General features: G+C 46.2%; 1 protein-coding gene across 1 annotated transcript in view; it reads left to right on the forward strand.

The window, feature by feature from the left end:
• The window catches only part of ZNF185 (zinc finger protein 185 with LIM domain), a 54,639-nt gene that overhangs the window by 13,500 nt on the left and 27,516 nt on the right, over positions 1-13,623 (forward strand). The window contains exons 2-8 of the mRNA XM_075513314.1: positions 4,995-5,070; positions 7,667-7,805; positions 8,385-8,444; positions 10,339-10,377; positions 11,014-11,088; positions 11,959-12,033; positions 12,697-12,777. Coding sequence (XP_075369429.1) covers positions 5,046-5,070; positions 7,667-7,805; positions 8,385-8,444; positions 10,339-10,377; positions 11,014-11,088; positions 11,959-12,033; positions 12,697-12,777 — 494 coding nt within the window. The 5' untranslated portion in view covers positions 4,995-5,045. The remainder of the gene's footprint in view (positions 1-4,994; positions 5,071-7,666; positions 7,806-8,384; positions 8,445-10,338; positions 10,378-11,013; positions 11,089-11,958; positions 12,034-12,696; positions 12,778-13,623) is intronic.

A 13,623-nucleotide genomic window follows, 5' to 3' on the forward strand; every position in this document is an offset into this window, starting at 1 on the left:
GGGGACAGGAGTTTGCAGCTGTGTGTTTGGAAACAAGTGATTACAGAGATGGGGAAGTTTGTGTGGATAGGGTTTAAAAAAAAAAAAAAAAGGAATTCTGCAGTGGTGGAGAGATAGAGGACTGTGGGACAACAAAGGACAGAGATGGTTGGGGGCTGCGTGGAGGACAGGAGTGGGAAAGGTTACAAACTTTTCAGCTTTACCTGCTTGTCTTTCATCCAGTGCCTCAAAATCTGAGACCTGCTTGTTGGTGAATGGAGATAAGGATCCCAGAGGTTTTCAGGGGACAGCCACCTTTGCATACCAGTAAAGGAAGAAGTGAGTTGTTTACTGTCGTGCTCCTCTCCAGTGCTACATGCATTTCTGTGGTGCTACAGGTCTGGAAGTTCCTGTGCATGCAGAGTGCTCTCTGTCAGCACTAGGATGCTGTAGACACGGGGAGTTGGAGTGCTCAAAATACAGAGGGATCCATTGCCATGTTTCTTGTCCTGAAGCATCATTTTTGGGCCATGGCGAATCATCTGAACTGCATTCTTTCCTTTTGTCTCTCATTTTGCCACAAGTGCCAGGTGCTGGGCTAATGTTTGAGTTGTGTTGGCAAGAGGAAGCCAGGAAACAGCATGTCTCTGGCATCTTGCATAGAGGAAAGGGTTTCTTCTGGGGCTTTTTTGAGAATCTGTCCTGAAAAGATAGCTGCAGTGGTGTATAGCTGGAGACTATGCTCACAGCCAGCTCCAGAGGTTCACAAATATCCCTCAGCACTGTCAGAAGAGAGGTTTTTCTTTGCTCCCAAACTCATGGGCCGTGCTCCCAGCTTCTAAATGACTCTCACAAGGTGGAATGCTGCTTTTGGATCGTAAAACCTCCAGAAATACTACCCGCTCCAGTGAAGCCTGGGACTTAACCCACTGGGAGAAAAAGCATTTGTCTTATCTAAAGTCTGGAGATGCTCAGAGCTGAGGAATTGCAGACCACGGGAAGTTTTTTGAGTATCAATGTTTTCCCCTCACCTGCTGAGTTCAGATCTCCAAGCTTCATTCAAGTGGCAGATAATGTTTTTGTTCTCCAGGTGGGAAGCAGAGCTGTTGGGATCAGCTGCAGATTGTTCCAGCACTAGGCAAGAGCATTTGTTTCTGTACCAATAGAGGAAATTGTTGTATCCTATGGCTGTAGCTAATAATTCCCAAATAAGCTGTACCACCAAAACACTTTTTGCCCTTGTAACTTAACATCACACATGGAGGTTCCAGTAGCATAAAAGCATATTTTTGAAGAAACACATTTCCTAGCAACTTTTTGGCAAGGAAGATTTCGGAAGTGCTCCATGTTGTCTTGTCACAGCCTTTTGTGGGAATAATGGTAGGCAAGCATTAACAGCTGAAGACACCCCCTCCAAATCTAGAACTGAGTTCCTTGAGATACTGCACTGCAGACAAAAATTTGAATATAAAGGCAAAAATGCTTTGAAATGCGTTTTGAGGTCCTATAGCACATATTGAAGCCTAAATTCAAATTTTGGTGAAGAGGGGACGCTGTTTCAATTTCTAAACCGTCCTTGGAGCAGGGAGAAGCACTTTCTTTCCCAGGAGTGTTGTGTCAGTGCTCTAGAGCCAGGCACCCTCTTGCTAATTCTGTGTGGCCCCAAAAATCCTGTGCATCTTTCTGCACAGCAGTATGGCTTGAGCAGATGGACTGGGATGTGGTCCCATTGCAGCCTGTTGTAGCCCAAGAAGCTATGTCTACTGTTTCTTATTCTAACCACCAACTGCTGGAATATCAAAACATGGACAGATACAGTTAGGAGGAAGACGCAAATATTTTTCCTCATGGTAGTTTGCCGATCTCTCTGTCTTTGGTTTGGGTTAGTGAGTCCCATGTATCTCTCTTGCTCTCGTTTCTTCATCACAGCTACTATTTTGGCATCTGTAGATGTCAGTTTATCTGCCAGGTATCACTGCCAGCTAGCATTAAAACAAGAAAATGAGCTTTAAGTTTCTTATCCGAGAAATGCCGAGGTATTCTAACTGCAGGATTCATGGTATAACCTGGGTTGATTTGTCTTTTAATGTTCTAGTCGCTGAGCAGGCACTAAGCACACATAAGGTCAGCCCAAAACTTTACCAAGCCCAGTATCCTATGGCCAACAGGAGCCTACACCAGACAATTAAAGAATATGAGCAAGAAATAGGGTACTTGAGTTGCTCTTTTCTTGCTGAACCCACTCAGCTTCTGGTGATCTTGTTTAGGTTGTATTGCCTTGATCCTCAGGTGAAAGGTACAAATAGCCACTTGATAGCCTTCATTAATGAAAGAGAGAAAACTATGTTATAAGGAAGCAAAGAGCTGACTCCTCCATCTCTCACAGAAGGACCTTTGCACCCCTCTGCACCTGCCACAGAAGATTTGCTGAAAGCTTCATTCTGGACTCCTTTGTTATGGTGTGGGGCAGGAGGACAGCCGGCTCTAACCCCCAGCAGTTTCTGCCAGTTGAGCAGTAGAGACATCCCGATCGGTCACACTGTGCAGGTACACTGTCCAGAGCTGCATCGGGCCTGACCTGAAGCGTCCGGACTGCTGCCGCCATCGCATGATTCATAGCCGGAAAAAGCAGGCTGGCAGAAAACATTTGCCAGTCCCCCAAAGCCAAGCCTAGTGAGCACCACCGACATGTTCCAACGCCTGTTTGTCAAGCCAGAAATATCAGTGGAGTACAACAGTGTTTGCTGTGGTCCCTCCCAGGATGATGTGAGCTGGGAAGAGGGAAGGCAGGGCCAGAGGAAAAGGCTTGGCCAATGTGTAGTTGCTGGCACGTTTTTATACACATGCTGAGTGCCACCCTTCGTGGCTTCCCTTCCTTTTGGGTGTATTTGTTAGGGTAATTGTGTGAGTAAGAAGCGAAGTTTCTGTTTAAGCAATAAATGGAGACGTCGTTTCTCACAGGGCTAGCGCACGATGCCTGCAGTACGTGCCAGGCAGAGCTGCGGTGCATGACCGGGAGCAGAGTTCAGTCCTGCACCTCTGTGAGCTCCAGCCCTTGCTCCAGCACTTCCCGAGCATCTTTCCTACATGCTCCTAAACCCCTGCTTATTCCTCTAAAAGATCTGTGCCGGGGGGCTAATCACCTCTCAATTATGCTGCTAGATAGGTAACAGCTCTCCAGCTTCCAAATACCTCCATTATATGACAGCATGTAGCCTATACCTACTTCTGCCCTTGATTTGCCCTGGCTCAGGGCCGTATCAAACTCTTGGGATAGTTCTTTTCCACTGCTTCTCATCCTCCACTGCTTCAGCTTTATTTTGTCCTGGAATAGGAAAGAATTTAATAAGTAGAAGAGAGCACCAAATGCACCTCCAAACTGCAGTTAGCAGGGTAGCTGTGGTCTGAATCCACCTTGCTCAGACACTGTAGGTAATGAAGGCACGTGGCTTCTCTATGTGCAGCTCCAAGATGCTGTGGTTTCTTTTTAATCCAAAATTGTCAGATTACAGGTCTGTCAGCTGTGCTCCTGCAGACTGCAGCCACGTCTCCCACCTTTAGTATAAAGATACCCAAGTATTTAGAGGCTCTTCGTGGATATCTAGGACAATGCAACAGTTTTCGTTTCTCTCTAAATAGCAGGGTCAATTAAATTTGCGTGGGAAGGGGGATCTGGGAAGGATAAGAAGAGAGGTGGGCTGTCTGCTCATGGTGAAAGCTGAGTTAATGTTTGGGAGTGTTTGTGAAAGGGAGAGGGAGCCCTGGGGTAATAGCAGAGGGCTTGTTCACGATCCCAGTGCAAACTGGATGAGGAGTGGATATGCAGTAGGTAGATGTTCAGCTGAGACAAGCCAAAGGAGGAGATTTTGCCAAGGAGCAAATGCTATGAGATCAGTGCTCGGCATTCCTTATGGGCGTGTGGCTTCACAGCAATATTGCAGGGACAAGCCCACCAGCAGATAATAACAACCTAATTTTAGATTCACAGACTCCCGAATAGGGTTGGGCATTTTTATTAATGAATAGCATAGTCACTTAAGAATCCAGGTTCAGCAGATAGTTTTGGCAAGGAAAGAATGGAGGGTTGTAAAAGCCGGAAGTTGCGCTTGATTTTCTCTGAAACAAGGGCTCATCCCACAGCTCACCTGAAAAACTTTAGAGAATGGAAAAAGAAAAGAAACATTTCTGATAAAGATGTAATCAGGTGCTGACTTAACCTGGGTTCTACTAATCTCAAAACAGTGGGTTCATTTTGAGGGGTTTTGCTTTCTTTTGTTTGTTCGTTTGTTTACAAATTAAAAAACCATAATTGTCTTGGCAGAATCTGAAACAACCAGGTTTTTTTCCTGACTTTTAGTTTGTGGTTGGTTTTGATTCAACTGCAGCACTAAACAATCAGTGCTTTGCAGATTCCTAATCTCAGAGCGTCTCCAAGGTTGTACATCCAGGAGTTTCTCCTGGCTGCTTTACTGTGGTCATTTGAAGGAGGGGCCCAGCTGCCATCAGAAGCAAGAACTAACTCTTGCTTCTGAGACAGGCAGTAAGACCTTCTCTCTGCTGTACCTTGGGGGAATAACAGATATCTCTGCCGACTGAAATTTGTCAGGAGCCCTTATGTTATACTCCCACTGGACAAAAATACCAAGGTTCACCCAAGCAGCCTCAGCTGCTCTGAGTTCTGTAGACTCCAGAAGGTCTGTCCCACCTGAGTGGCTCTGGGCACTTTTGCTAAGGTCTCCTCCACAGCTTTCCTCCCAGACCTGGAAGGACCCATCTGTCATGGCCAATCTGAAGACTTGCTGGTGTGGAGAACACACCCATTTGATTTTTCTTATCCTTGATGCTGAAGGTACGTGGCATGGGGAGAAATCGCAACTCCGGTATATGTCACAGTCTCCCCATCCTCCAGGCTCTGTGGCTGTGACACTGTTGTGATGCTCTCCCTTCCACATAACTTCGAAGTTTTTTTATATCAGAACTACTAATCTGCCTTTCCCCTTTTTCATTTCTTCCAGGGGCTTGTTGTCTTCAGACAGTAACTGAAGGGGAAGGCGCTTCTGAGAACCATGATGTCCCTAGGTGTCAGTAAAGGTAATTCCTTTCCCCATCCCGAGCAGCTGGGGATCTGTCCACTGTCATGGCTTTCCTTTGCCTTCTTTGCTCAGTTGTATCTGCTGTAACCTCTCTGCTCAACTCCCCCAGTGCAGCGTGTCCAAGGGTAGAGGACACCTCTTCCTTGTCTGGGACCTGCTCCAACCTGTAGTTCCAAAATTACATGCATTTAGCTATAATTTCAGTATCCATGAAGGTATAGAGAGCTGGAGAGCTTAGAGCCTGGATGAGGTTTTGAGATGAACAAAAGACTAATAAACTACTATATTATTCTCTTTTCAAGACCCTCCTTAAAATTCTCTGTCTTTGAAATGTCTACTGACAATACAGCAGCAATTAGCAGCCAGTGCAGCAGCTGACCAGGATGGCTTCCCTGTATCTCTGTCTACCCACACCCTCTTGTTGTCTCTTCTAGAGATAAAAACCAAAAGTCTGTGGGCTGAAGACCACCCTTGTGCAGTGTGTAATATCCATACAGTAATGAGAAGACTACCTTTATTATTCATAAACTCCTAATAATGTCTTATTATCAAAGGAGTGTGGAAAAAGTCATACTGGGGCTACAAGGTGCTCTGAGTTGTCCCAGGAACATGCCCAAGCTGTAGAATTCTGTGGCAGACTGAGATTTAATTCTTAAGCACAGACGCTCACAGGACCTTTAGATGTGAATAGATGGGATGATGCTTCCAAATCCATAGGTAGCCTGAAACAGTAATGTGGAGAAGAGTGGAAATGCCTTATTTGTTTCCATTAGGCAATAGATTTAATTTTCAATTTCAGGGCTAAGAAAAGCAGCCCTTCCCTTTCCAGGTGCTCCCCATGAAGAGTGTTACTGCTGGTCCCTAAACTGCACCCTGACATAGATGTGGCCTGGCATAACTGTGCCTTTTAACTGCTACTGCTAATTCCACGTGAGGAAGGATATTCTCTTCATTGCTATAGCAATAGTGTTTTCCTTAGAGACGACCCAATGTGACCAGTTTTTAAAAAAAAAAAAATCTTACCCCTACTACACAACATATACTTGAAGTACATGACCATGTGTCAGAGATTAATCAATTTACTGCATGTCAGCTGCTCAGCGATAACTATTTCTGGGCAGCCTTCTAGCCCATCACGAGCACAAGATATAGAGACTTAGCTGACCCTCCTTTCCTGGTAGCTAAATTGAATTATTTCATGTTTGCCACAGGCTAAGAGTGTGCAGGCAGGCAGTTTCCTTGGCTTGGATGATAAGAAGTTAGTTGTAAAGCTGTAATAACTTGTTGGTGTCTCTAAACCCCTGAGCTGTATTGGTCCAAGTGCGACAAGGAGAGCAGGCTTGATGTTTTCAGCCTTTACCAGTCATTTCCAAAATGGCAAAAGATGGAAGATAGTCAGAAATACATAGAAAAGGAGATTTCCTTAGCTGGTCTTCATCTTACAATTTCCTCATGGGAGAACAGCTATTTCTCTCAGAATAAAATGCTGAATGGTGAATTTCCAGTTAAAATGCCTTTTTTTTTTCTTTTTTCTTTTTTAAATAATGTCCAGCTGCAGTCATTTTGGCCCAGCAGGACTTTGGCACTCAAGGATGACGGAAGCCCTTCACATGTCACCTGCGCGTTTCCTTCCCTTGTGAGAGACTGTTCTCTCTTCCCCAGCCTCCCATCTCCTTCCCTGCCTGCTTCCAATATTTTTGGCTTTAATACTCCTCCCCATTAACCTGTGCTTTTTTCACTCAATCTTCTTCCCACTGGGAGGACTTAGCAACTCCTAATCCATGAGCTCCTGCAATTTCCTACATTCTAATTTTATATTTTAATTGCTATTGCTGACTTTCTCAACCAGAGAGTGTAGTTCTGGTTCTTTGCCTGAACAGAGACAGGGAGCAGAGTGAAGATGGTGGCAGAGTTGCTGTTGGACAGCAAAAGAGAGACCATACAGGGTAGGACATTTCCAGATTTGGGCCAGAACCACACCGTTAGGGAGACATGGTTTGAGACTATGTTTTTGAAACTGAACTTTGTAATGGAAATGTGGAAATGAGGAACCAAAGGACGTGTCTCCTCCAACTCTGACAGGCCACCAGAGAAAGCTGACAGCTGGGTGTTTGCATTTATGGCTTGCCTCTATCCCCCGACTCTTGGCTCAGCTTCATGCTCCAGACGTATCATCCTCTCCCACAAACCAAAAAAGCCTCGTGCTAGAGCTGATGTGATGGGAAATGCCAGGGGAAACTCACTGCTTTGTAAATATGTGATTAGACCACCCACTGAATGTCTTTGGTCTTCCTGAGAGAAAGTGACTCATTAATGTTGAAAAGTCCTCTGAAAGAAGAGAAAAATCTGTATGAGTCTCTGTAGAGGAGGTGATGCATCAGGGTAGACTGATCCTGAAGTCTGGATGACAGCTTGCTTCCATTTTTCACCAGAAGTGGCAAAAGACTCATTCAGTGTTTGAATCTCTGACTGAAAGGAGACCCGTGCTCCCTGCTGTCTGAGATTTACCCCGGCTCACCTGCTGACCCTGTGAATTCTTGGCCTTTCTCAGCAACCGTTCTCCTCTCTCCTTCCTTTCCCTCTGCCTCTCCTAGGACGTATCATTCCATCCACTGATGAAGACCGCAGGAGGATCATTAAGCAGATGAAGGTTCGCACCACCCTGAAAGGAGATAAGAGCTGGATCCAACACCATAACTCAGACTCTGAGGACGAGAAGAAGAGCAGCCCGCTGTAAGTGTGGCCACCGAGGAACGCTGCTCTTCTCCCTTCCCTTTCCCTCATTAACCTCCCATGAGTACTCTGTTCTCCAGCCTGCAGAAGAAGCACATGTTTTGGGGTCCCTGTGATACCAGGAAATAACACTGCCAAAGAGAAGGGGTGCTCCTGTTTAATTTTGATAAATGCAGGCTGGGGAGAAGCTCTGAGAAATGGCCTTTCCTGGGAGCTGGGAATCCAGCAGCGCAGGCAGATTTGAAGTCTCAGGAGAACTCCAAAGTTTTTTTTAAGCCAGATTGTGTTTCACCATTTCCAGAGTGACAAACGAAGGGGCAGACCTTGATGAGAGAGAGTTTAAGTGATAAAGCAGCCAGGTCTGCATCTCCCCCTGTGGCTCGCAGGGCTGTGTCACACAGCCACCCCTGTACTGGGGAACACCACAATCTGCACCAGCTTCTCTTTAGTTAGAAACAAAACCAAGCCCAAATTGGTCTTCTCTTAGCAGCTCTCTCCGAAAACATCACTGCCGTGTTCAGCAAGGCAGCTCAGCAAGATCAGAAGTTAATTATGTGATTGTGTTTTCTCTTTACTCAGGTCTGGACGGGCCAGTGGGGGATCCCCAGCCTCAACAGCTATTGCTCCCCAGAGTGACAGGTAATTTTGGGGACCCATCCTGTTGCTTCCCTTCTGTTTTATCCCATGGGATGGGTGCGTGCTTTCACTGGTTCTTCACAAATGTCTGCTCTTTCTTCACCTCCTCATACCCACTCACTGCTGCGATTATGTTGAAAAATACCGTCCCTGAGGAGAGCCTGCATTGTTCAGTATAATGTCTTACAAACTGTCACCTCGTAGAGAGCATGGCTTATCTTGTGCAAAGTCCAGATGGATTCATGTCTTTAAGGCAGATGAATGGCTGCCTTCAGGTCCATGATCCCACAAGATTACTGGGGCATATCAGCTCCTGTGTTGGTGCAACAACTGTATGCTCTAAGCCTGGGGGCTCCTCAGAGCAAGCGAAGCCCTGTGTGGGAGCTGAATTTGCTTCAGGGCCAGAGCATGAGGGCTCTTCAGGAACCCAGGAGCTCGTAGGACTAGCGTCCTAAAATATGAAACTATTGGAAAGAGCTTAGTCATATGTGAGAGCTCTTTGCTAGCTGCAGTGCCGTTGCTGGGAGAGCATTGCCCTCTCCCATGAGCAGTTTCCTGCTTCCTCTCCCTTTTTCTGTGCCAGCTCCTGTCACTTCTTGTTGCAATTAGACAGGATGGTTTCCCTGCTGTGCCCTACCTCTTTCTGCCTCCCTCTGCAGCATAGTGCTTTATCAGGCACAGGATAAGTAAAAACAGGGACATTTGTGACACTGGAAATGTGGCATCTGAAGGGGCATCTTCACACAAATGTGTGAGGGCCTGAAGTTGACAGAAGGTGAGTGACAGGGAGTCCAGGACACTCAGGATCTGTTTATACTTCAAAGTGAGGACAGGCATTCGTATGCCAAGCTGGACAACTTCTCAGCTTCCCTGCAGCTCTCATTCAAGGCTCAGGGAACAGTGAGGCAGTGGGGCTGAGATGGGCTACACCCTGCTGGTGCCTGCTCTGAGGATGCTGCAGAAACAAGAGCCTGGGGCTGTGCTCAGCATTCATTGTCCTCTAGCTCATCCCATCCGGAGAGCTCCAGAGCTAGGCTTAGCCTGCAGTGAGTTTGCATTTCTGTGTCTGTGAAGGCAACTGGATAAATTTGAGCTTGGCAGCCACCTCAAGCACATGGTGATGGGCAGTGTAAACCTGCCTTCCTGCTAAGCTCTGACCTGATGGCTGATCCTGCTTGGAGCAGGAGGTTGGATCAGAGACCTGCTGAGCTTTCTTACTGAATTATCTTGTGATCCTAAGGGCGCCTGGACAGACAGGAAAAGAGGGCATGGTATCTGGGCAGGGGTGAAGGGAGCCTCTCTGAGCTCATTTGATGGGAACCAGGTCCTTGAGGCCCATCCTGGTCCCCACCTTGCTCTCTAGAAGACGTCTCCAAGACAGCTTGAAGCAGGTTCCAGGGATGCTTCTTCCTGGGATGCCCTGGTACAAGAGGCCAGATCCCCACCTGACGGTATCCCTTTCCTTTCCCTCCAGGGGAGCTATGCCGCACTCCCTTCCTGAGAATGGACCCTCAGAGAAGTTAGTGTGAAGATGATGTTTTCCTGTGATAAAACAACCAGGATCTCTACTATACCTAATTTCCCCCCCTCTGTGCCATCAATTTGCAGACTTAATTTTGAGCTGGAAAACACTGTCAGCATGGCTAATTTTAATTGGCTAACTCCAAAATTCACTTTTCTTATAAAAATCTTTTATAGAGCTTGTTCTGATCATTATTCATTTTTAAAGAATCCTTCCAAGGTTAATTTTGGTGCAGCACCTGAGGCATCACTCAAGGCCCATTTAGCTAGATTTTTGGCATGACAGCCATGCGGACATTTCCCTTTAATACTGGTGCTGTTGCGGTTGTTTTTTTCCTGGTGTTTGTTAATTCACTAACGTCTGTTTTTTGCACAGGTCTTCTGCCTCCAAGCCTCAATCCGGTTACCTCATCAGGTTGGTATAGAGTGGCATATATTTGGGCTGTAGGGGAAGGAGAACTAGATCAGGAGCAACAAGCATGAAAAATATTACTATCTCTTGGGTTCTCCTATTAGTTAGGAACATTACAATGCTCACGGAGTACCTTGGTGAAGAGATAGTCCTGAGTATTTTGTTTAACAGGTAGTTTGATGGTGATGTTAACAGAAAATCAGATCTCCTCTGTATGATACAATGATCACACATGGAAGGATTATCGTGCTATGAAAATGTTCCACCATCCTTGTGATCAGCACAGCACCAGTGATGGGGCTTGTGTGCTTCAGATTCCTCTGACGCATGGGCTGTTGCCCACGGAGACTCTGATGCCACCGTAATCCTAAACAGGTTGGCAAGCCCTGTGATACCATACCCAAGCCTGTGTGCGAGCTGATTGTACTGTGTTGTCTAAGGCCAGGGAGTAGGAAGATGGGACTTGTCTCAGGAGGACTCTCCCAAGGAAGCACTTTCTAATTCTTGGTGTCCTGAGCCAGCACCTTCCTCCCGACAGGACACACAGACACTGTTAGGCCAAAGAGTGGCTGCAAGTCTCTTAATTTTAGTTGCAAACTCTGTCCTGCAAAAAATTTAACATGTCTCTTTTCTCCCCAGAGGGGTGTTCACAAGAACCATCGATAAGACCTCTTCTGTGCCAGATTCTTCATCTTCTAATGAAGCACAAAAAAGGTACGTGTATGTCTTCCTCTTCATGAAAATGAGCTTTTAAATATTGTATATATTTCTAGTCATCCTTTTACTTTAGCCAGTGCTTGTGGGCTTCCACTGAGCTCAAGTAAATCCCTACTAAGTGCTGGAAGATGTGGCTGTTTGTTTAACAGCTCCGCTCAGCAGACATGGGAAAAAGACAAGGCATCAAACTCCATATTTTCCTCACCAGAGCATGGGACGGCAGTTGGCTGTGAAAGTACTCATAGGTTTAGGTTTAACTTGGCAAATAGTTTTGAGTGGGGGACAAATCACAAGGAATTGTTGCAAAGCTGTAACACTTCATTTTGATGTTTTTAATGAGGGTTTTGTGGGTTGTGGGTTTTTTGGTGGTTTGTTTTTTTTTTTTTTTGAAACCTGTCTTGTGAGAGGCCCTTACATTTAATTCTAGTGAGTAAGATCTAAGCACGGCTCTGATCTAAGCAGATGCTGCTTTGCACCTCAGGTGAAACCTTTTGAAACGCCACTTTTCCCCCTATTTTGATTCATCTGTGGAGCAGGATAATGCCACAAAGTGTCTTCTGCCTTCTCACTGGGTGATCCTGGGATGGAGTAGCACCGTCCCACAGAGGGGTATGCCCATACTGGCTCTGACGACTCATAGTGGCCCTGGGGAAGCAAAGTAGACCTCAAATCCTAGTCCAAGGCTGTGAAAAGAAGGCAAATGCTGTCCTTCAATTAAATAGCATTCCCTGAATTCAGAGAGTGGATCTTTGGGATGACCCTGTTTTCCCCCATCATGTGGAGCTTGAGCTCACCTGGGGAAGAGGGTGGCAAAGGGTGAGAGCTCAGGAGGGTCATGTTAACAGGTACGATTTGTGCCATCTGCAGCACTGCCGCGAAGGGACACAGCCTGTGCCGTTCTTCCTCTGGCTACAGGATGACCACTGAGGATTACAAGAAACTGTGAGTGTGCAAAGGGGAGCAGCACTTTCTGTCCGTGCACAGGCTCAGCAGCACCTGAGCCTCAGTGATGAAGCCACCTGCACATGGATGCCTGGCCAGGCATGGCTTCATCAGCTGAGCACTGCAGAGCTTTCACTAGAAACTGAACTAGCTCCTGGTGCTACTTCCAGGCCTGTGTGGGCCATAAGGCATTCCTTGAACTGGTAATGGCCTTTGTATGGAGTGAATTTTATCAGTTGGTAGTAATTAAGGCAGAAACTGGAGGATACAGCCTGGGGACTTGGTTTGCAGCATTGCTGGCCTTTCTGAAACCAGGAGAAAGGAGGGGGCTTGTAACAGAACAACACTGCTGACACTTCCTACACAGCTTTTCACATCAAAGACTGTGGCTCTAATCTGAAATGCAGCTGAGCATTTATCATGAACCAGCCTCTAGTCTTAACCCCTACACTAAGAAAACAAAATCCTATGGGGACATGCATACCCCAATGTGCATGAAAAATACAAGTGTCTTCCACACTTGAGTGCAACGCATCTAGGGTCTGAACCCATTTCTACATGCCCTACCTTTGGATTTACCTTAGGTTTTGCTTGTGCTGCCTCTGCAACAGTCTACAGAGGCAGTTCCCTTACCCTGGCTGTCCCCTTCCCTTTCTATTTCAGAGCTCCATATAATGTCAAGCAAAAATCAGTGGACTTGGATGAGGACGATGTGCCTTTTACTCCAGATGAACATAAAAAGAGGTATGCCCTCCAGGTAACCACCTCTTTCTTGCAGGGGCAGTGACAAGTGGACTTAACTTCAGTTTAACTGTTCATTACTGGGAGGGTCAGTTCGATGATGATTACAGCTGAGCCATTAGGGCTGATTGCAATAAAATAATAATAAGCAGATATTTCTACACAGAGCGCATCTATGCCCACAGGCGACTGCACTCCCAACAAAATATAATTAAAAGCCTGACGTGATTCAACCTGACAGCATACCCCAATTAATTTGGCAGCTGGAAATGGCTTGTGGAATCCATCAGCTGCGTAGTGTCTATGTGAAAAGATAGAGATGCACAAATAGCCTGGCAGTAAAGGGTGGAGCCCACCTCCCACAGCCCACGTGTGCGCCTTTGACTCTGGACCACTTGAGGACTTGCATCTAAGTCCAGATCCAGACGGGACTCTCCTTCTCATACCAGGAGTAGAATGTGTTTCGTCTGTGTGGTAGATCTGCAGCTGATGCAGCCAGCGTTCTTGTTGCTTTCAGTTGAGTTTCTGAAGATACTTTTCCTCAGATACAAGACTTTTACAAATGAAAACTTGGTAGTTTGCCCACTGGGGACAAACCAATAAAAGTCCTTTCAGAGATCTGCATCTGCATCACCAAGATGCACCCTTGGTGCATCTGGTGGTACTGATGTCTGTATAGACACGTGCAGTCCATGCAGCATGTCAGCCGCAAAGCCTGTATCCCATTTTTTTTGTCCTGCAGTATGCAATATTGCAATAGTCCAGGTCTTGAAAAGAGGAACTTCCTCTGCTCTTCTGGATGAGGAATTCTGGGTTGTTTTTTTTTTTTTTTTTTGCCTGGCGCTTTAC

This window comes from Mycteria americana, chromosome 10 (genome assembly GCF_035582795.1).
Source record: "Mycteria americana isolate JAX WOST 10 ecotype Jacksonville Zoo and Gardens chromosome 10, USCA_MyAme_1.0, whole genome shotgun sequence".
Classification (NCBI taxonomy): Eukaryota; Metazoa; Chordata; class Aves; order Ciconiiformes; family Ciconiidae; genus Mycteria; species Mycteria americana.